This window comes from Mauremys mutica, chromosome 7, assembly GCF_020497125.1.
Source record: "Mauremys mutica isolate MM-2020 ecotype Southern chromosome 7, ASM2049712v1, whole genome shotgun sequence".
NCBI lineage: Eukaryota > Metazoa > Chordata > Testudines > Geoemydidae > Mauremys > Mauremys mutica.
The window spans coordinates 108,162,135-108,184,307 of record NC_059078.1 but is presented as its reverse complement, the minus strand read 5'-3'; the positions used below and the strand labels follow the sequence as shown (position 1 = coordinate 108,184,307).

The 22,173-nt window shown below is 40.3% G+C and overlaps 1 protein-coding gene across 2 annotated transcripts in view; it reads left to right on the top strand.

The window, feature by feature from the left end:
• EDRF1 (erythroid differentiation regulatory factor 1) overlaps positions 1–16,204 on the top strand; it is a 46,248-nt gene extending 30,044 nt beyond the window's left edge. For both annotated transcript variants that reach the window (XM_045024337.1, XM_045024338.1), the window contains 7 exons: positions 239–462; positions 3,875–4,033; positions 4,391–4,540; positions 8,876–9,029; positions 9,864–9,979; positions 11,750–11,916; positions 15,325–16,204. In XM_045024337.1, coding sequence (XP_044880272.1) covers positions 239–462; positions 3,875–4,033; positions 4,391–4,540; positions 8,876–9,029; positions 9,864–9,979; positions 11,750–11,916; positions 15,325–15,490 — 1,136 coding nt within the window. In that variant the 3' untranslated portion in view covers positions 15,491–16,204. The remainder of the gene's footprint in view (positions 1–238; positions 463–3,874; positions 4,034–4,390; positions 4,541–8,875; positions 9,030–9,863; positions 9,980–11,749; positions 11,917–15,324) is intronic.
• The last annotated feature ends 5,969 nt before the right edge of the window (positions 16,205–22,173 follow it).

Genomic DNA, 22,173 nt, shown 5'->3' with positions numbered 1-22,173 from the left:
AAGTATACATCATCACTAGTTACCAAAAGATAATGGATTAAGTTTTACTTTGCTCTGGCCAAGACCGAGCACTCTTGGTGAACTATTAAGTCTTCAGTCTTGACTTATATGCTTTTCTGGAATTTAACACTATATAGAAACATGAGAACAATAACTTAATATAGATGTTGATGGTTTAAAAATCTTTAAGAAGCTTGAATGAAATTGTAAGACCTCTTTTTTTTCCCCTTCAATCTAGTGAGCAAAAGTGTATCTACAGCAGAGCAGCAACTGTGGAAGAAAAGCTTCTCTTGCTTTGAAGAAGGGATTCATAATTTTGAGTCAATTGATGATGCAACCAATTCTGCCCTTCTTTTATGTAACACTGGAAGATTGATGCGAATTTGTGCTCAAGCACATTGTGCTGCTGGAGGAGATTTCAAGCGAGAATTTTCCCCAGAAGAGGCCCTTTACTATAATAAGGTAAAAGGCCTGTTGATCAGATCGCAGTTCCTCGCTTAAAAGAATGGGCCTTGCTATTTTGCAGTGATTTTCCCACTAAGCATGTACATAAAATACATTTCTCTGGATGGATCACTTGCTGTAGTTCAGCATTTTCAAACTAATCTTTATTGTGGGCAGTGGTGGATTAGCCACTGGGCCCGTGGCTAGGGGCCATGGTCAATTGGGCATGCCCTGATCCGCTCTGCCCACCTGGCGCTTCTGCCAGGGAGAGGGGTTGGGATGCGGGGGGCTTCTCCTGGCAGGAGGAGTGGGCGGAGTGGAGCAAGCTCGTGCCCCGATCCCACCTCCCCGTGGCAGGAGCGCTGAGGTGTGTGGGGGGACTGTGGGGAGGAGTGGGGAGGGGCCCCTACTTGCTCTGGCCCAGGGCCCCACAAATCCATAATCTGCCTCTGATTGTGGGGTTTTACCTTTGGATTTAGACACACTGATTTCTAAGCACTTTGAAATGGCAGAAATGTTATGACTATTTCAAGTAAAGTTTTAAATGTAGAAACTCAATTAATATGAAATCAATACACAAAATTACAAAATATTTTTAAAGTGTATAGGAAAATACCAAGAATAAACATAACTTTGTAAAGAAAGAGCTCGCTATGAAAAATAACAGGTATGTGTTTTGTCAGTTACAAAAACTAAAGTTGATGGTAGGTTTTTTTTTGTTGTTGTTGTTTTTTTTCCCCTCTCCTTCCCCCACCAAGCAGGCAGTTGCTCTCACAAATGCACACTTAATTTGTGAGTGCAATTTCTGTGAAGCAATGTGCTGATTTCAATATGTGCGCACGGTCACTTACACATAGCCATTTACATGTGTAATTACACATTCAAATTAAGCATGAAGTGGCATGTCCGAGTTTAGAAAATCAGACCCGTAGTATTTTGATTAGTAGTACTTATTCCAGATCTGATCATCTTTAAAAAGATTGCTGTTACCTTACTTACCTTATGATATACAGTAACTCCTCACTTAACGTTGTAGTTATGTTCCTGAAAAGTGTGACTTTAAGAGAAACGATGTTAAGTGATCCAATTTCCCCATAAGAATTAATGTAAGGGGGGGCGGTAGGTTCCAGGGAAATTTTTTCACCAGACAAACTATATATTATATAGATATACACACAGAATACGTTTTAAACAAACACTTTAATACTGTTCACAGCTGTGATGATTGTGAAGCTTGGTTGAGGTGGTGAAGTCAGAGGGTGGAAGAGGGAGGGATATTTCCCAGGGAATGCCTTGCTGCTAAATGATGATCTAGAACTTGGCTGAGCCCTCAAGGGTTAACACGTTGTTAATGTAGCCTCTCACACAAGGCAGCACGAACACGAGGGAGGGGAGACAGCATAGCAGACAGAGACAGACACACACCTTGTGTGTGTGGGGGGGGGAGAGAGAGATGCACACTGCCCCTTTAAGTAAGCTGACCCACTCTTAAGTGCATTGTCTTTTTAAGTGGATCAGGAAGTTGAGACAGCAGCTGCTGCCCCAAACTCTCTGTCTCTCTCTCCCTCTGTGTCCCCTCCCTGCTCTGTATGGAGAAGGGGTAAGTGGGGTGCAGGAGCAGGGGGGAGGAGAAGACCCTGACATTAGTGCCCTCCCCTTCCCCCACTGCACAGCAAGCAGGAGTCTCTGGGAGCAGCCCCAAGGCAGAGGGCAGGAGCAGCACATGGCAGTGGTGGGAGGGACAGCTGAACTGCCTGCAATTGATAGCCTGCTGGGCAGCTGCACCACAGGGAAGTTAGGGGAGCGGGGAGCTGATGGGGGGGCTGCTGGTCCACCCTGGTTACAAGCCCCCACCAGCTAGCTGCAACGGGCTTCTCTTCCTGCAAGTAGTGGACAAAGCACGCAGCTGCCAAAGGACGTTATAAGGGAGCATTGCACAACTTTAAATGAGCATGTTCCCTAATTGATCAGCAATATAACAACCGAAACAACGTTAACCGGGACGACTTTCAGTGAGGAGTTACTATACACATAATTTATCAGAGGTAAATAATTTTGAAATTTCTCAACATATGTATTTCTGTTTGTCCCAAGCCTATAATGTCTCTTGTGCAGTGTTTTTGAATGGTTACATATGGCAGTAATATTGGGACTTGGAAAGTGGTATTTAACATACAACCTTAAACTAACATTAAACTCTCTTTTAAAAAAACAAAACAAAAAAACTACTTTTTTGTCTCTTAGGAACCATATAATTTTATATTTTAAACATTCAAAATTGAGTTTTCAGATTAGCTATAAAACAGTCCTTAATGGAGTTTAGTACCTCAGTTAAAGGAGAGCAAAAACTGTGAATATATCTGATGGAAAACATTATAACCAATGAACTTAAAGATTACCCTTTTTATAGTTAAATATTGTCCTTTTTAGATTTTGCATCATTTATTTAATGATTGGACAGATCACTAAGCTACTAGGAGAAGTTGAGGACATTTACTCTTCTCTATCTCGTTGCTGACTGATTGGTAAAGGTCTCAGAAGAAAATAACATACACTTAAGTAGCACTTTTAATTCAAAAGGATTCTCAGGGCTTCCTAAAGTACATAGAAGACCACTGATATACTGTTAAAATAGAATTTGACAGCACTTTTTAAGATAGAGGGATCTTTTTGACCTGAACACTGGGACCACACCCCCCAGCTCTTATGAATAATGCTATGGAATCTTTAGTATCTGTATAAACAAGACCTCAGTGTGTTAGGTCTTGGGTAGAAATCCTCCTGACCCTCAGCGGGCTCAAAATACCCAAACTGGACAGTTCATTTGTGCAGGAAAAAGAATTGGATAGCCTTTGCAGTCTCCTGTACATGAAGCTTGGCTCTGCCGCAGCGTCTTTGCAGTATCATGTTGGAAGTAGGCTTGTGTGTGGACAGGGAAGCTGGATGGACCATGGCTAGGGAGTGTCTAAAGTACACCACATTTCCCATGTTTGTGGGGGCTAGCTGCTCATTGTATAATGTACTCTGCTTCCAGGATTGGGTGGATTCTGTCCCTGCCCTTGTGTAGCTCCCTTGTACCAAGCCCTCCCTTCTACACAGGAGATAAGGATTTCATCCTTATTGCTTAATTTTGCTTCTATTTCCATACCTACACACTATAATGTAAACATAATTTGTATTGTATATTTTTAGTCTGAATTAAACTCCAATTTTGTATTTGCATGGTATTGCCAGTTGTTAGATGTAGGAGATGCATGATTTATATAGATTACAAAAGTGATTCTGAGGAAAATACTAAGAAAATGTCCAGATGAGTTGTGAAATGCTTCCATATTTGAATTAGTAGAGGATACTGGATTGTTACCACTTACTATGCTATAAACCTGTGTCAATAACTACTGCTTTACTACACATTTATTATATTCTATAGGCTATTGATTACTATCTGAGGGCTTTAAGATCACTGGGCAAAAGAGAGATGCATCCAGCTGTTTGGGATTCTGTGAACTGGGAACTGTCCACTACCTATTTCACTATGGCAACTTTGCAGCAGGATTACGCCCCATTATCTAGAAAGGCTCAGGAACAGGTAATGAAAGAGGATTTATAACAACATCCACTGAAACAAACATGCTTCAGTTGTTTTTTTTGTTTTGTTTTTTTTAAAGAACAAGCAGAATGGTAGAGAACTCCTGCTCTGAGCCAAAGTGCATACATAATTTGTAAATCTTTATAGGATAAAAACTGTTGTGTAGCAGCTAACAGAATATGGCACATTATAACCATTTACGGTGTACTCTTCTTAATGTCATATCTCCTTTTTTCTTTTGTAGAAACTAAAATATAAACTGCTATGTAAACATCTACAACCTGTTCTTTCATATTGGGTCTTCATTATTTCAAAGTAAATGTTTTGACACTGAATCATATCATCTTGTTTTTGTAGATAGAGAAGGAAGTTAGTGAGGCCATGATGAAATCTTTGAAATACTGTGATGTTGATACAGAGTCTGCACGACAACCCCTCTGCCAGTATCGGGCTGCAACTATTCATCACAGACTGGCTTCCATGTATCATAGTTGCTTGAGAAACCAGGTAATAGTCCAGAATTTTGAGATTTTTTTCTTGCGTGCTGTAATTTATGCTCTGTATCTTCTTAGCATATGTACAACATGTCTCAGGTGGCACGCGACCAGGATTCATCATCAAATTTGGTGCACTCACTAGCTTCCCCGGCTTGGGCTGGGTACTGATGAGGAGTGCGGGGGGGGTGTGTGTGTGTGTATATATATATATATGTGTGTGTGTGTGTGTGTGTATATATATATATATATATATATATATATATATAAATAAATACAGTGTGTGTGCACATTATACTCCTGTTTATCTGAAACCCTATTATCTGAACACCTGCATTATTGAACTCCTTCCTTGTTCCACATGTATCTCATACTGGGGGACAAAGAAGGGATTTGGATAATGCGGCATTTCAGATAATAGAGCAGAAACCCCTGGCCAGGATCGTGAGGAGGATGATGAGCCTGGCCATGAGGGAGGCCCCCCTACTGCTGAATTGCACTCTGCAGCCCCTGTCACGGGAGTGTCAGCAGGGGCATGACAGCAGAGCTATAGAGGGCTTCCTGTCTTGCCACAGCAGATCACTGCAGACACAAGATGTGGTAGAGGAAAGCTGTGGTCTTGGAAGGGAGAGCAGAGTCCTGGCCGGGGTAGAGGGACTCTGTTTTGCCCCACATCTGGTGAATGTAGGGATCTCGTATCAGTGACAGTGCAGGTATCCCTCTGCAGCCATGCTGTTATGGAAGTGAGTGAGCTGGTTACAGCAGAAAATCCAGGGTAATACCGCGAGGAGGAGCCCCCAGTTACAGGGGAGGCCGCCTCGCTGCTGAATGACTCCTGATCTCGATTATCTGAACACCTGATTATCCTAATAAAATCCGTGCCCTCCATGCTAGTCAGATAATGGGGAGTATGCAGTATATGTATACACGTGCGATATTTTTAATGATTGTAAAATCTGAAGTGGATTTTTGTTTACAAATCCTGACCTATGGAATTTATGAGCTCTTTTAAGCAAGGGCTGTCACTGTGTTTGCATACTGCCTAATACAATGAGGCCCAACCTGAACATGGCCTCTAGCATTACCACAATATAAATGTTTAATAAAACACATTCTGCTCTCTTTGAAGACTGGCAGTTTCTTCGCCTTGCATGTCATTCATCTTAATTTTTTTATTTTTTTTTTGGCTGAAGGTCAGTATTCATAGCTGTGGGTTATTTTCTTATAAAGAAATGGTGGTTTAAAAAGTGCTTGTTGCTTTCTAAATTTTGCTTTTGCACACACATTACACTGTTTTACATATAGATTCAAATTGTGGTTACATAAGGCAGTAGATTCAGAGATTAATTTAGGATTGTACACACATCTTCAGTGAACATATATATATATATAATATAATATATATAATATATAAAAATTATAATATTGAACACGGGAATGTCTGTATACTTTTGGTTTGACGTTTTCTCAAAGAAGTTAAATGTCATGACATTTCAGTTTTTCAATATTATATAAACAAAAGTCAAAAACACTTCATTATATGAAAACAACAGCAATGCAGAGTTGTAGGCTTGAAACATTAAGCAGTCAGAAGCATGCAGAGTTGCAGGCTACTAGTCCAGGTCTGTTTGGCCACACAGCATTCTGTAGCTGAAGACCAACTCTGGTGTAGTGGATAGGCCGAGCCTATTGCTCAGTTTTGAATGGATGTATCCAAAGTTTGAAAAGATTTGTCCTAAACTTGCTGAACGTGCTGGACACTAAAGCAGTGGCACCACTAGTGCTTTGAAGTCAGTTGGATTATCAGCATTCTTCAGCTTTTTCCACCTTTTTTACAGCGGAAAATTTTCCTTGATAATGGATGAGAACATTTATTTTTGGATTTGGAACTTCTACTTTAATTGCAAATAAAGGGAGAAAGTTGTGATTTTTCTTTTTTTTAGCTGAGCAGCCACTGCTTTGCAATTTCTTCTTGTTCATCTGAGCATTTCTTTCCTGTGTATTTTGGATGAAGGAGGATGGGCAAGATGTGTGCAGGAGTAATTGCCTCATGCAATCTCTCTTGTACTTTTGCTTTGTGTGGTGCAAGATCTTCCTTCATCAGTAAATCAAGTAATGTTTCGCATACAACAGCAATTGTTGATGTCTCTTTGGGATTTGTCAAGTGCAGAGCAGCTGGTTTCAATTGACCGAGTTCTTTGCTTCTTGGTAAATTCCTTGATTATTAATTATACTGACCACTTTGTCTTTGACATTCTGCCTCATAATCACTCACAACCCTAAAATAATGCAGCCAGTTTTTAATGTGTTTCCAGGCATGTTGTTTGACTGTTCCGTCATGTGTCACCAGGAATTTGGGGTTTTACAGATTCTTGGCCTTTTTTTAACTAGGCTACAGGCTGCTGGTGATTACAATGTTTTTTGTAAATCTACAACATTTACACCAAATGCTTTGATGAAAGTCTTGTCAAGTAGATTTAGCTATTGTGATGCACATCAGAACATAACCCATATGTCGTCATCTTGTTCCAAATTGCTTCCCATACTTTGCATCTTTTTCTGTGTCTGTCGAGTAGCTCTTAGCATCACAATCGTGCAGTTCATTTGCTAATGCCTTGGCGTCTCTTGTCAATGTCACACAGTACTTTCCAGTCTTATTGCTTCCACTATCAACCGCTGATACAGAAACAGCAGTATTCCCTATCTGCACAGTTAGCTATCACTGGGTCATTGTGCACATTACTCCAGCTATCTTGTAATAATGTAACTGCTTTTTCATGTAGTTCATTGAGTGTTTCCACACTCAAGTCATCAGTAACTGCATCTAACAGTTCATCTGCTACCTGCTTTCGATTGAGTGCTTTGTAGCCTGGCCTGAGACAGCTGATCATTCCTTGAAAAGTTGATTGGTCAGCAACAGAAAAGGAAATACTACAGTGTGATAGAGTGCTGGGCGCTAGCAGATGAGCCAGCACTCTGATCGCTTTGGCACCCATTAATGTGGGGAAGCTTGGGGGAGCTGAAGAATTAATTAGCACACTAGCTAAAGATTGATAAAAAGAGACAAGAAGGAAATGCTAAGGGGGGAAGAGAGAGGAGAGGAACAGGGATAGCTGAGCCTAGACTGATGAAAATCTCAGAAGTTGGATGTCTGCTCCTCTCAAACCCTGAGATAGGGGATTAAGATACAAAGGACACTGTAAATAGCATTGTTGCATGGAACTATAAAGGTGTTGGTGGAGAGAACATAAACAAACTACATAACATTGCTACCAACTGGCAGAGTCCGAGCAGTTTCTGTGCTACCAGAGAGCAGGAGTGGAGTGTTTCCTGTTACGTATAGCCATTTTAAAAAAAAATAGATTTTCAAGTTTCTTTTGTTTTGGTTTTGAAAGTTTTTTTTGTTTCAAACATATCCATATGTGATTTGAAGAAGTGATAATTCATCCTCATTGTCTTTGGGCGACCTGGATCTGGCTTTCTTTTGATGTACTTGGCAATGGTAGTGTAGTAGTATTAGTACTTTCATCCTCAGTCTCATTCTGATACTCGCATACGTTTCAGCCAAAGTCAGTGGTTCTGGTGTCTTTATTCTTTCAACAGCATTTTGCCATAATGTTTCCTCATATTGTCTGCCTTTCTACGCACTTTTTAGTTTCTGTATCTAAGACTCTCTTTGCCATCTTCATGAACTTTCTCAAAATAGCCATGAATTGGGTTAAGTAGTCGTCCATCCTTTCTCCTGTTGGAATATTCTGACGTGAGTCCTCGCTGAGTTCAGGTGAAGCGGTTGTACTCCAGCCAGCCAGATCAAGAGACAGAGTACTAGACTGGACAGTCTATCTCAAACAGAAACTGAAATTTCTGATTTTGGGAATTTCCCTTCTTAATTTGCTAAACAAACATATGATTTTTCATTGCCGGACAAAAAAGGGGCATTCTCATATTCAGAAGGTTTTGTTTGAGGTAACAAAGACAATAGCATACAACTTTAGATTGATGCTGTTTTTGTTTTATTTCCTTTAATTGAAATTATAGACTATGTTCCTGCAAAACTGTTATCAATAGCTGAGTATTTTTCAGTATTTTAAATTACGGTAGTATTTTCTAAGAATAATTGTATTTTTCCTGGTTTAAATGGTATTTACCAGCGCACTGTCTTAAACTAGCTTTTCCTGGGAAATTGCCAACTCTGCATTTTTTTTCTCCCCCCAACCCTCCAAATTTCACAATTGTGGATTGAGCAGAAGAATGATTGTGGCTGTGCCCTGCTCCCATAGGCAGTTTTTTCACCACATCTGTTACGTGAATGCCTAAACACCTGCTACATAATTTACTTCTGTTACAGGTTGGCGATGAGCATCTAAGGAAACAGCATCGAGTACTAGCTGAACTTCATTACAGTAAAGCAGTGAAGCTTTTTCAACTCTTAAAGGATGCACCCTGTGAGCTCCTTCGTGTGCAGTTGGAAAGAGTAGCATTTTCAGAGTTTCAAATGGCAAGTAAGTTGTACTACAAATAAAGGATCTTTGGGAAATTTCAAAAAGGAGTAAAATTGTTACTGAGACAGGGTGGGTAAGGTAATATCTTTTACTGGACCATCTGTTGGTGAAGGAGAAAAGCTTTCAAGCCCAGACTTGAAGAAGAAGACTGTGCAAGCTCGAAAGTTTATCTCCTTCTCCAATGGAAGATGGTGCAGTAAATGATATTCCTTAACCACCTTTTCTTTCTAATATCCTGGGTCCAATATGGCCACAACTACCCTAAAATTGTTACTGTCCATTTCCCCATTTTCTTGAGAAAGTTTTATTATAATCTTCTGCTTTGGACACAACCTGATTGCGGGAAAGACCTATTTTAGTCCATTGCCCACTTGTGAAATTTTCAAACAAGCACCTTTGTGCTTTCTCCTGTGCTGTCCCTACCCATTTGGGAGGCACTCTCCATAAGTATTACCCACCTTTTTAAAATGCCTCCTTAGTAGTCTCCTCTTTCCACAATGCCTACCCCTCCCCACCCCCCAACCCTTTGACAACAGCTAGAGTGCTGAGACCACTGCCTGTCATGCTGACCAGTCTTGTTATATTGTGTACTTGTACTCCCCTGTCTGTATCCATCTGTTGTCTCTTGTCTTATACTTTGGACTGTAAGTTCCTTCGAGCAGAGGCTGTGTGTACAGCGCCTGGTACAGTGCCTGGTACAGTGGGACCCTGGTTCATGACACGGGCTCCTAGGCACCACAGTAATACAAATAATTACACCTTTGTAAGACACACCTGAGATCCTTGCATGACAGTAGCTGTATTAGTCCAGAGCTCATGTCTTTCTAATTTTAGGTCAAAACAGTAGTGCTGGGAAATTAAAGACTCTGTCTGGGGCTCTAGACATATTGATAAAGACCCAGTGTGCATTCCTGCTGATCAGAAAGGAGCTTTTAGCTGAATGTGAACAGGTAAGCAAAAGGACAAGTGGTCTGATTATCTATTGCTTTGCACCTTGTGTAGTCACTTATATCTTTTCATTTGGGAATAAAATACTGGTTTTTAAATTGTAATTGAACTATTCTTTAAATGTTAAGCTATCACAGTTCATCTTCAGGTTTTTGTTAAATTCTCTTCATTGTGTCTGGATAAGCATGCATATATAGATATAGAGGCCAGAAATACCCGTGTCTGACCAGTTCTAATTGATGATGTGTTTCTTCTATAGCAGAGGTGGGCAAACTACGGCCCGCGGGCCACATCAGGCCCGCGGGACCATCCTGCCCGGCCCTTGAGCTCCTGCTGGGGAGGCTAGTCCCTGTCCCGTCCCCTGCTGTCTCCCCTCCCCCACAGCCATGCTGCCACATGGGCAGCACTCTGGGCGGTGGGGCTGCACGCTCCTGCAGGGCAGTGCAGCATGATAAGGGAGCTGGGGGGGTTGGGTAAGGGGCAAGGGGTTCCGGGGGGTAGTCAGAGGACAGGGAGTGGAGGGGTTGGATGGGGCAGAGGTTCGGGGAGGGGGGCAGTCAGAGGACGGGAGCGGGGGTGGGTTGGATAGGTGTGGGAGTCTTATGGGGCCTGTCAGGGTGCGGGGGTATGGATAGGGGTCAGGGGACAGGGAGATGGGGGGGGTTAGATAGGGGGTGGGGTCCCGGGGGAGCGGTTAGGGTCAGGGGGGTCCCAGGAGGGGGCGGTCAGGGGACTAGAAGCAGGGGGGCTGGATGGGTTGGGGCAGTCAGGGGATGGGAAGCAGGGGCCAGGCTGTTTGGGGAGGCACAGCCTTCCCTATCCGGCCCTCGGGCCAAAAAGTTTGCCCACTGCTGTTTTATAGGCACAAAGAGAAGGCACAAGTTAAACAATCTTATGTTTTGAGGCTAAACCCATTCTGGAATCCTGTCAAGTTCTGCCTTGTCAGACAGCACCAGAATAGTTGGAGAGCTAAGTAGAACTGAAGTTTGCATGAAAATGTTGAGGACAAAAATAGTATACCCAAACCTCATTATATATTATTAGCATGATTATTGTAACTCAGGCACACGAATTCAAGTTTATAAGACAAGTTTTAATGTAATCCTAGTAACACTGGACCTAACTGTAGTTTTATTAACGCTAATTGCCAAAATTTCAAAGAGAAATGTAGTTCTGAATTCTCATAGTTCTGCAGAGATTGATTGGGACTGATGTATTTCTGCATAACGGGACATGATGCGTCTTTCCTTTCCAGTAGTAGTTGTCATCTGTAGTACAGTTATGGATCTTCTGAAGTCTTTGAGAGTTGCATATACACTTCTTTTGAACAAGGTTTATATTTTTCCACTAAGATCCACCATGTTACTGAAGTGTTAAAAATTTTGAAGGTCGTTTGCAGTTGAGCCCTATCACCGGGATCCTGATAGTTGAATAAGTAAATATTGCTGCTTATGCGGAGATACATTTGTTATTATCCAATGGCAATGGCAATCTGAGCAACAGTTACTAAAATCCATGCTTTCCCATTATTTTCATAACTAAATTTGATAGAGTACATAGAAGAGCTTCTTCAAAAAAGTCACAGCCAGCTTATGTAAGTGGTGATGTAAGTTACTACCAAAACAATTTCATAAACAGCATGGAACAATAGCCTTGACATTAACATTGTATATTTTAACAAGGGAATTAAATTGAAATTGTACTATTTTTTAACCTGATTTAAAAATACAGTTTACCAGCTGGATTAGGTGAAATACCTTTCTGTTTTTTAGATAAATGAGGATGTCAAAAGTAATGATGAGAAGACACCACCTGGTGACTCCTCTTCTAACCTTAATAAAGATGAAGTAATAAAACTCCTCAGTATATTTGAATCTCGATTGTCATTCCTCCTCCTCCAATCAATTAAATTGCTAACGTCAACAAAAAAGAAAATTGGGTAAGTCGAGACTTATTAAGCTTTGGTAAGATGCATCCTGGATTTATACGCACTGTAAATTTGCATCTATACATATTACACACATGCAAGAAAATGCACTGTTTGTATGTGTCATTTGTATCTTTTGGAAAGATAATTTGTACGTTTGCATGTGTAAATGATCAAGCTACATCTCAACTCTGACTTACTCTTCTGAGTATTTACTATTTTGTGATTTGTGTAACTGAGGGAATGACCTAAAAAAATTTGCTCTTTGTGTGTGGGCAGCTTCTTGTATCTGTTCTTTCCAAAGAGCTGCCTAAGACCTCGAGAGGAGAAAATAAAAACAACCTATGAATGGCCGAAACTAAAAGAAAAATGATCAAAACTTTATATTGTCCCTGATAGATTAGAGAGAGGGAGTGTCTATCTGCCCCTCATCCCTGGGTGGGGGTGGGGGTGTGTGCGTGCGCACGCGCAGGGGAGGTGCGTACATATGTACAGAGATCATCTATAACTTGCACAGCAATCACCTGTTGGCAAGTACCCTAAAATCTCTCTGACTTTTGACATCATCTTTCTATAGTGATATATTGTGTGTGCCGCACGTTAGGTGGATGTGCTTTTCTTTGACATGGGGGGGTCTACCTTACGTTTCCACCTGTGACAGAACATTGCTAACAGACACTGGGAGACCCATTGCAAATTACTGAATTTTGCGGATGGCAATGTAGTTTGAAGTATGACACGGTATGCTGAAGTCCCCACTACAGCTAAAAAATATGAAGTGATGTTTTTATGTGCAAATTTGGGGCTAATGCTTAGCAAGGTTGAATTGTATATTTTCTAAATAAGTATTGGAGTGGCAGCCTAAAGGATTCTTTTTTTGTGTAAAGCATTTCCTTATGTTCTCAAACAGTATCTAACTGCTGGGATTTAATTCAAAACAAAAACATGGCTTTTTTTTCTTTCTTTTTTCTTTTTCTTTTTGTGTTGACCTTAAAGTGTTCTCTAGAATAGTCATGGCAGTGTAATAATTGCTGACACCAGGATCACTCCTCTTGGATGTAATTATATTTAATCTTGCCTAGGGAGAGCCAGAAAATACATTCTATCCTATCAGCTGCAAATATGTGGTGACCTCATCAGCTGAGACTGTGTAGACACTACGGCAGCTTGTAGAGCATCAGAAATAGCATAAATAATAGCAAAAAAAAATCACCTTTTTGAGTCATGTTTACAAAACCTGTTCTACCAGCTAGTTCCAGTCTTGTGTACATTGACAGAGGTTTTTTTTCCTTCTTTATTGCTGAATGCTGTATTAGCTGCACAGGTGGCATTAAGACCGAAGTACTGTTGTCTATATTTTCACATTAGAATACAGCTGCTGGCCAGGGTTTAAGCAGCTTATGTACTATTATGTTGGATGCTGTGTGGCTAAATGCAATTTAGTGAAGCATCCATCCTCCTGTATACAAGGACCATAAAGCAGAGGGGGGGAGAGCTGTATATATCGGAAGGACAAAAGACTAGAAAAGAGCCTGACTTTTTTTTCTATGTAGCAGCAGTAAGGTGCCTTTAATTTTTAAAAAAGCTTCCACAGGGTGGCAGTGTAAATATACAAAATGCCAAGGACCAGAGTTTAATCCATCTTTTTAAACAAATTGACGTGCAGGGTAATTGACTAACACTAGTAATTGTGTTGGTTCTGTGCTATCATACTTCATAGCCTTGAAAAGGGTGTGATGTCAGAGTAGAATAGACTTTCTTTTCCCATCTACTGTTCTAATCACTAATATTCTGTTTAAATTGATAGACTCTATACATGGTACATACATTTCAATTTAATTATGTTATAGTGTTTAATTTTTCAAGGTCTGCAAAATAAAAGCAGAATGCTATTGTCATACAAAATTAATACAGCTAATGTGCGTCATTCAAAAACTATAGAAGTGCTTTGAGGGTAAGTTAAATTCCCTTTTCTCTCTAACCTTTTTACATGTAATGTGCAAATATTATATGCCCAGTTCATTTTCTGTCTATAGGGTGAGGGGGGAATGCCTACCCTTCCCCATGCCTCCACACCAATGGTTAGCTTGGTCAGAGTGGAAATTGAGTAATTGCTCTTGCTGATCCATGGTTATTGATGCACTCATTCAAGGGGAATGCAGAAGGGAGTTTTTTACCTCATCTTTGAAACTGCTCAAGCCACAAAAGTTACAATTGGTTATAATCCTGCATAAAAGCAAGATGTCTTTTAAAATTACGTGCTTAAACAGAACTGAATTTGGCTGTGTAAAATTGTGAGCAGGGGAATAGTAATTCAAAGTGATGTTTCATCCTGGGCATTCTTGTAATTTTTCCTGGAAATAGCTTCATTTCAGTGGGGTTTTTTTTATTGAATACCTGTTCTCTGTGTTAAATAAACCTGCCGCTGCTTTGTGCCAAATGTTATGAACTAATTGCTGCTTTGTTTCTTGGCAATTCTTGATGGATTTACGATTAAACCAACTAGTCTCATATATTTAAAAAAAAAAATTACCTGTAATATCAGTGGCAATATAGTTATTTTTCTGAAATTTTAAAAACTGGCTTTTGGAGTTTTATTTCCTAACGTGGCATAAATGTACTGGAGAAGGGGAAGTCAGTTTAGGGATTCAGAGAGAGAGGTAATACAGCTGAAGCGATGAACCAGCAAAATTGCCTTAGCATCAGTGTTTTGAATAGATAAGTGGGGCAAGATGGTACTTGTCAAGGCTAGAAAGGAGAAGGCTGCTGTAGCCAAGACACAAGATGAGGAGGGACTGGATAACATGTTTAGCTGTGTATGGAGAGGAAAGGCAAGAGCCTAAAGATGTTATGCAGGAAATATCTGCAAGATTTAGACATAGCTTAGGTGTGAGGACCTAGAGAAAGCGCTGGGTCAAAGATGATGCCCAGATTACAGGCCTGAGTGACAGGGAGAGTGGTGGTGGTGGTGGTGCCCATGGTGACAGAGAAAGCAGAAGGGCTTGTGCAGGGAAAGATTAAGAGTTTTGTGTTGGCCCCACTGAGTTTAAACTGGTGGCTCAATAGTCATGAAGAGCTATCAGGCTGAGATTTCAGTTTGGAGACAGGTATAGCATGGAGAAATAGAGATGGCACTTGAGGTCATGTTTGTGCATATGCTGCCCAGAGACTGTAAAGGAAGATGACAAGATGAGGATCAGAGCCCCATAGGACTTTTTCTGAAAGCTGGAGTAGGGATGAGGTGGATACTCTGAATGAAACACTGAAGGAGTGATTAGAGAGGTAGTGGGAGAACCCGGAGTCATGGAATCCCTGGGAGAACAAAATTTTGATGGTGTGGGTAGTCACTGTTTTTTTAAATAAATTGTTTATGCTTTGATACAATGTAATAGTTCAGGATACCTATGGTTCCTTTTTCAGTGGCAGTAATGAAGAGGAGGAAGTTCTTAAGACCAACAAGCAAGTTTACTCCCTTTTATTGCGTGCAACTGCCAACAAAAATGTGACTCTGCTAGCAAGAATAGAAGTCATTTTAAATTTGCTGGAGCAGCTGACTCAGAACAGTGAAGCCGATAAGACTTACTAAATATAAAACTGCTACAGATAGCAGAAATATCAGTGCCTTGTTTAAACATGGGGTCAGTGGTTTTGTCCCATGTGGTGCTTAGTTTTATTGAAGTTGAGGTAAGCATTGCCTATTTATAACATGGTACAGCTGGGAAAGAACAGAAGTTCATCGCTATCCCATGACAGCTCAATTATGATTTGGTTATTAATGGTTTTTGTATTTCTGAAGTGCTAAAATTGAAATCTAGAGGTAACGCTTCCAATCTTTAACATTTGAGAAATACAAAGTTGATTTCTCTGAAAAGCAGTGGGCTTTGCAGTGATGCAAAATAAAATGTTTAGCATAAAGATGTAATCTGTTACACTTGGATCAGTTTGATATTTTTTGTATAAAATGTTACTTGGTAAGCAAAGCGGTATTGGAAGACTTTTTCCAGTAATGTTAACTGAAACTGTACAAAGAAATTTCCCTTATATATGCAAACATATTTCCTTTTAAACTACAGTTAATACCATGCACAAAAATAAATGTGTGCCTTTTTAGCTTCAATACAAGATTTTTCACAGATATTAGCCTTTGCTGGAATGTCATTTTCACCGCAGGGTGAAATGGGTTTAGCTGTATTTTGATTTTTTGATCAGGAATAGTATTATCCTCTTCTTCAAACTTGAAACTGTGAATAAATGATAAAGCATATTTTAAATAAATTTTATTTATTGAAACTAGAACATACAAATCGGAGTGATTTTTTTTATTGCTATCATTTAATGTTTCTGTCCAAGAGATCATAAACTGCCCAATCACATTGAAAACAGGTTTAAAAAACACAGGCCTCGTTTTCATATGTGCTGAGCATCTAGCTCCAATTAACGTCACTAGGAAATCTGAAAATCAGGCTTTAGTCTCATGTCAATATGTTAGGACTTAAAACATATAGCTATCTCTCCCAAAGTGTCAATGAGAAATTCAGAAGCATGAGATACGAAGTCACTTTTACTAGTGTTGCTCTAAAAATTAGAAGTATTACAACTATAGATGTACAGCAATGATCTGTCGTCTGATTTGTCAGAAGTTCTTAGGTGCAAGTTTTTATTTTGGTGAATAGCTATCATGTTCCTAACTCTCCTGAATCAAAATAGGATTGGAAACCATGTGTCTGTCTCTATCTTCTTGAATTAAAAAGTTGCACAAGTTAAACAGTACTGAATATGTGTTTGTCATTAATCTGGATTCCCCTGCAATCTACCTACTAGTGGTGTTAGTGTTGGACAGCACCTTCTATTACTATTTTTAATTGTCCGCTCCATATTCACATCAAGCAAGAAGAAATTCTGTGTCTGAAGTTGTTTAGAAATTGTCTAAATGCTAGTGCAAAACCAAAGCAGTGTTTTCTGCTTAAGACTGAAACATATTTCATTGCCTTTCTTTTGAGAATAGGATGTAGCCATCAGTGGGGAGGGGGAGGGAGGGGGAAGGAAGGAGTTGAACAGTATTTATCCTGGAAAGTCCTATATTGGGAGTGAGGGGGGAATGGAAGGAGGAGGTAGGTCTCATCATGAAATCCTGATTATCATCATGTTAGAGTACAGTTTCACTCTGAAAAGTGACTCTAAAAATTATATAGCTTTTTATGTTGTATCTCATTGATTTTAATATTAAATTTGCTCATATTATGAAGAAGATATTTTTCTTGTCAAACTTGTCCTGGACTCAGCAGGTCAAGGTAGATCTTTTTCATTAGACATCAGGACCCATCAAATGAACAAGCCAAATGTAATACCAAGGGAATATCCTTTCACAACCTCCTGTCTTCAAATCATACCTGTTGTTATGCAGCCACCCAAATGGTTCTGGAATTGTCGTGGCTCACTTTGGACCTTGCCATTTATTCAGAGGTGTGTGCATATGAATAATATGTTGAATCTAGATTTCTGCTAGGATGGCCATACTTTCCTAGCAATTGTATCAATTGAGGATGATTAGTAACTTGTGTATTTTGTTTTTTTTTAATTTTCTGTTTACACCTGTGAAATAAGAAGGGGTAAGATTCTTCTCTGATTTGTTTTTAAAGGGCTATAGTTATAGAGCCAAAAAGTAAACGGAGACTAAGACTTCTAATCTAATCCTTTGAGTCTGATTCCCTATAAAAATGGTAACTTCTATAGGTAACTTCTGTAATTTCTTAATGGCTAATCATGATACAATTCCACACTGCAATGGAAACTAGACTGCAAAACAGAAGTTCTTCTTTGACATGTTCACCAGGCATTTGTGGTTAGCAAGCTACAACTTTTTCCTCAAGCATGAAAACTCCTCTTTGAAGCACTGGGAAACAACTTTGGCTTGCAGTAGTCAGAGTTCGGAATAATCCCATTGATACACATAATCTCGTCTGTTAACATCCCTGTTCTATGGGAGTCATCGTGACTTGTTCAGTGGATATCTAATCTGTCATGAGCCTATCTTAAATACTGAATAGCTGATGAGAGGAAAAACCCCACATAGTTATTTCATCTGTGTACAATCGCTAACTATGCAAATAAATGTATAGTAACGTGGACAAGCTTTTCCTTGGCTCCTCAACTGGTGCTGATAGTGGAGTGCCAGGAAATGCCCTCACAACCATCCATTGATGCCCAAGAACAAAACTTCAAAACTAAAGGCCAGTTGTAGTTTCTTATTGCATTGGTTTCTAACTGCTAGAAGCCCAACCTAGTACTGTAAACTAACGCAAGTTTTAAAAAAATGCTTTAAATATTTGCAGAATTTATAAGAGCAGGGTCAGGTATTTTCTGCTATTTAGCATCTGGGCTGAGATTATCACTTTGACTTTTGACTGCTATCAAAACTGGGATTTCAGCAGGGCATCAGGGTTTAAATCCACCTCCCAATACTTGTTCAATAGTTGCTACAAGTGGTTGAGATTTTTTTTTTTAAAGCCTTGATCTGCAAGGTAGCACGGTACATTCTAACATGAGACTACCCTATTAATTCAGTACTAATTTTGGTCCTGATCCAACAAAAATTATGCATAAATCTCATCACTAGGAGTTCACAGGCATGATGTTATTCATGTGTGTAAGTGTTTGCAGGATCAGGACCTTCACCATCACGGTACCAACTGCTGAATCATAAGCACCAGCTCCTTCACATGTTCCCTGGAGGTCTCCTATTTCGGTGTAACCCAGCCTGACACTGTTTAGCTTGCACCAGCTGATTAGAACATAGCACAGTGGATAGACCATATGATTCATAGAATATCTGGGTTGGAAGGGACCTCAGGAGGTCATCTAGTCCAACCCCCTGCTCAAAGCAGGACCAATCCCCAGACAGATTTTTGCCCCAGATCCCTAAATGGCCCCCTTAAGGATTGAACTCACACCCTTGGGTTTAGCAGGCCAATGCTCAAACCACGGAGCTATCCCTCCCCCCCATATTCATATTCATATACATATACAAAGATGTTAAATCCATAAAGCCAGCCCACTCCCTTTCTAAAGCATATTCTAACAATGTTTGACAAGGCAATGTTTCTTTCGGGGTTTACGCCTTCACCAGTCCGTGTGTCTGTCACAATTTGAGGGGTAACTGCACATATATTCCTCTTCCATTGTCCACTCCAGGAGTACCCAGTCAGGTCTCAAAAGTCCAGCCATCGTCTGTCTCTTAGCAGGAATTTGTGTCCTACTCCTTTCTGGCCAGAGGTTTTTAAGGCTGCATGTTCCCTCTGTACATTGTGTTAGCCCAGCAAGCCAGTTTTGTCTAATGACAGCTCCTAAACTGTGCTTTCTCTCTGAGGACAACAGTAGTTGTACCAATAATCCATACAGCTTTCTCAGCAAGCATGTTTATGTTTAAGGCAAATGCATTCTAGGGAAAACATTTTTTAAAAAAGTTCCTATACACTTACTAATAAACATACCAAAAATTGCCCAGCAGTCTTTTGGACCCTGGTAGGCCAATGCCTTCCAACTCTTCCCGACAGGGTTGGGGGTTCCCCTAGGACCAACAGTCCTGTCTGTTTGCTGAATCAAAAGGAAGACCACACGTAATTTAATTCATCCTTTTATGCCAGAAGCCATTTCTTTGATTCCTAGTGTCTGGAATACCCAGCCTGAATGAGTATATACAAATCATTCCAGTGGGTGGTGCTGCTCTAGATCAGTTTGCAATCCTAGGGGTATTCACACATACCCCTGCTCACTGTTTTTAGTTCTTGGAGGAGTTGTTACCCCTCCACCATGAAGTAGAACACAGTCGTACAGAAAACATTAATGAATTTAATACAGTGGTTCCCAGAGATAATGTGCAGGGTTGCAATACATGTCACAAATCCATAATGATAGTTTTTTCCCTTCAAATTACCAAATGCAGTATGGCTAACCTGAACCAATTGAAAGTCATGAGTCAGGCACCCACAAAATTATGCATTAAAAGAATAACTCTGCCTTCTGTTTTTTGTGTATTTAGGGTTCATGTTTTCAAACTGTTTTCTGAACCCATACAGGCTAGAAACTTAGGCTTTGTCTACACTACAGGGGAAATTTGATCTAAGCTACGTAATTTGAGTTACATGAATAGCGTAACTCAAATCGATGTAGCTTAGATCTACTTACTGTGGGGTTCACACTACGTGATGTCGACATGCTCGCACGTTACCTCCCCTAGTCTTCTCAATTCATTGGAGTACAGGAGTGAAATCTGTGGTTGATTTAGCAGGTCTTCACTAGACTCGCTAAATCGACTACCGATGCATCAATCATCGTTTGTCAATCCCCCAGTAAGTGTAGACAAGCCCATACTTTTACATGAAAGCTGAGAGTCCAAGGTATAACATGACTCCAGGATCTCAGCCTTTAAGAAAGTACCAGATATGCTATTCATGCTAAAACAGTGAACATTGGCAACACTGTGAAATGCTTTGTTCCTTGGACACTTATGCCTTTTATATATATATTTTTCTGTGTATCCAGACATGCACAAAGGCACCAGTATCAGGCTGCAATTCCATGTTGCTATTTTGGCTAGAGTTGGGCCTCTTCAGAGTGTGCTGTGATTATAGTTCTCATGATGCCAGTACCAACTGCCGTAAAAGAAGTAAATATTAAATCATCTCACTAACTCTCCATATCACCTTTTCTTTCCTGGAGAACAGCGTTGCAGTCTGTCTGCTAAAGCAGAATAGAAAATGCACCGTTCTACATCTAGCATCTTTAGATACTCAAATTCTTTTAAATCAGAATTAATAACACTTGAAATTGAAGCCAGGCTGACTGCTTGCTGTGCTGAGATTTTGTTTGCTGTAAATAAGGAAGCTGGGCAACAGCAGAGGAACTGATTTTTGGCTGACTCCTGTTAGCCCACATAAATGAGAGAAACCATTGCCAGGAACTGGAACGAAAACACACATCGGTTGTACCTTACAACCCCCAAAACTCAAAGTTCACTTTGCCATTAGATGTCAGTTGGAACAGGAGTACGCCCAAATTGTTCTGCGGGGTTTGGGGTTTTTCAGAAGCGTGTGTCAGCCACTCTTTGGGCATGGAGAAGTGAACGAAATTTGGAGCAAAGCACGATGCCTGTACTCCACTGTCCTGTGTGGCTCGATGTCTCTAGGAAGTGCCTGTGCCTTTATTTCTCCTTGTTGTTTATAGCAATAGCCGTTGATGTGGTTAGGGTACCTTTTGTTTTCAGACCAGGTTACTGCAATGTGGCCTGTGTTTCACCCTCATTACCACTCTTCCCAAGCGATGTTAGTGTAATCCTTCATTATCCCAACTGCCATTCTAATTTATGGGTCTCTATTTTTGTCATTTTAATTACATTAGTAAGCCCTGTTAGCATTCTCTCTTGGTAAATTATAGATATCTGTGGCAGGAATATAAAAATAACTTAAGCCAAGTATTTTTGCCTGTTGGGATAGGGACCAACTTCCTCCAGCAAGGTCTGATTCAGATGGTTGATGTGGACACTATTGGTCATGTGGTTATGCTGACCACAGTCATTGTAAAAACAGCTGAATGGCTATAGTGCCTATAACTCTGTTCCCTGTGTTTTATAAGCAGCAATTCATTCTCCTGTCTTCTCAAAGTTAATGCACTTTGGCATCTCAGCGAAATTACACAGGAGGGACTGTCAGAACACAAGCCAGAACACTAAATAACCTGGGTAATGTACCTTTTGCTCTGTAGTAAGGTGGCCAGGCAGCCCATCTCTTGTCTGAGAATTAGGACCTGCTACTAATGGAGAGGTAGCTGGGTAGTATGGTCTTGGTGCTATTCAAAGTACAGACCTCCTAGGGAAGTAACATTTCTCATCTGTGCAATAATATGCATTCTTTATGTAGAGCCTCTATGTTGTTATCTGGTCTCAGACTTCCTTGTTATGCTGCTTTTGTACTCTATTTCTAAAACACAGTTCAAACCCCATCTAATGGGGGAACATATGAATACAGTGCTCCGGCTATGAGTCAATGCTAGGACATGACCTGGAAAATGAACTGCTATCACTAAGCTGAACTCAAATTAACCAGCATTAGCTCTGTTTTTAGATGCCTTCCCATTAATTGATACAGAAATATTGTAACTCTTTCACTGCCTGAGATTTTATGAATTAGCTTTCGTGGCTGTGGAAGACAGGAGGTGGTGTGAGGTGCTTCTGTGCCCCCGAAGCCGAGAAGGCAAGTTTGGCTGGATTGATCC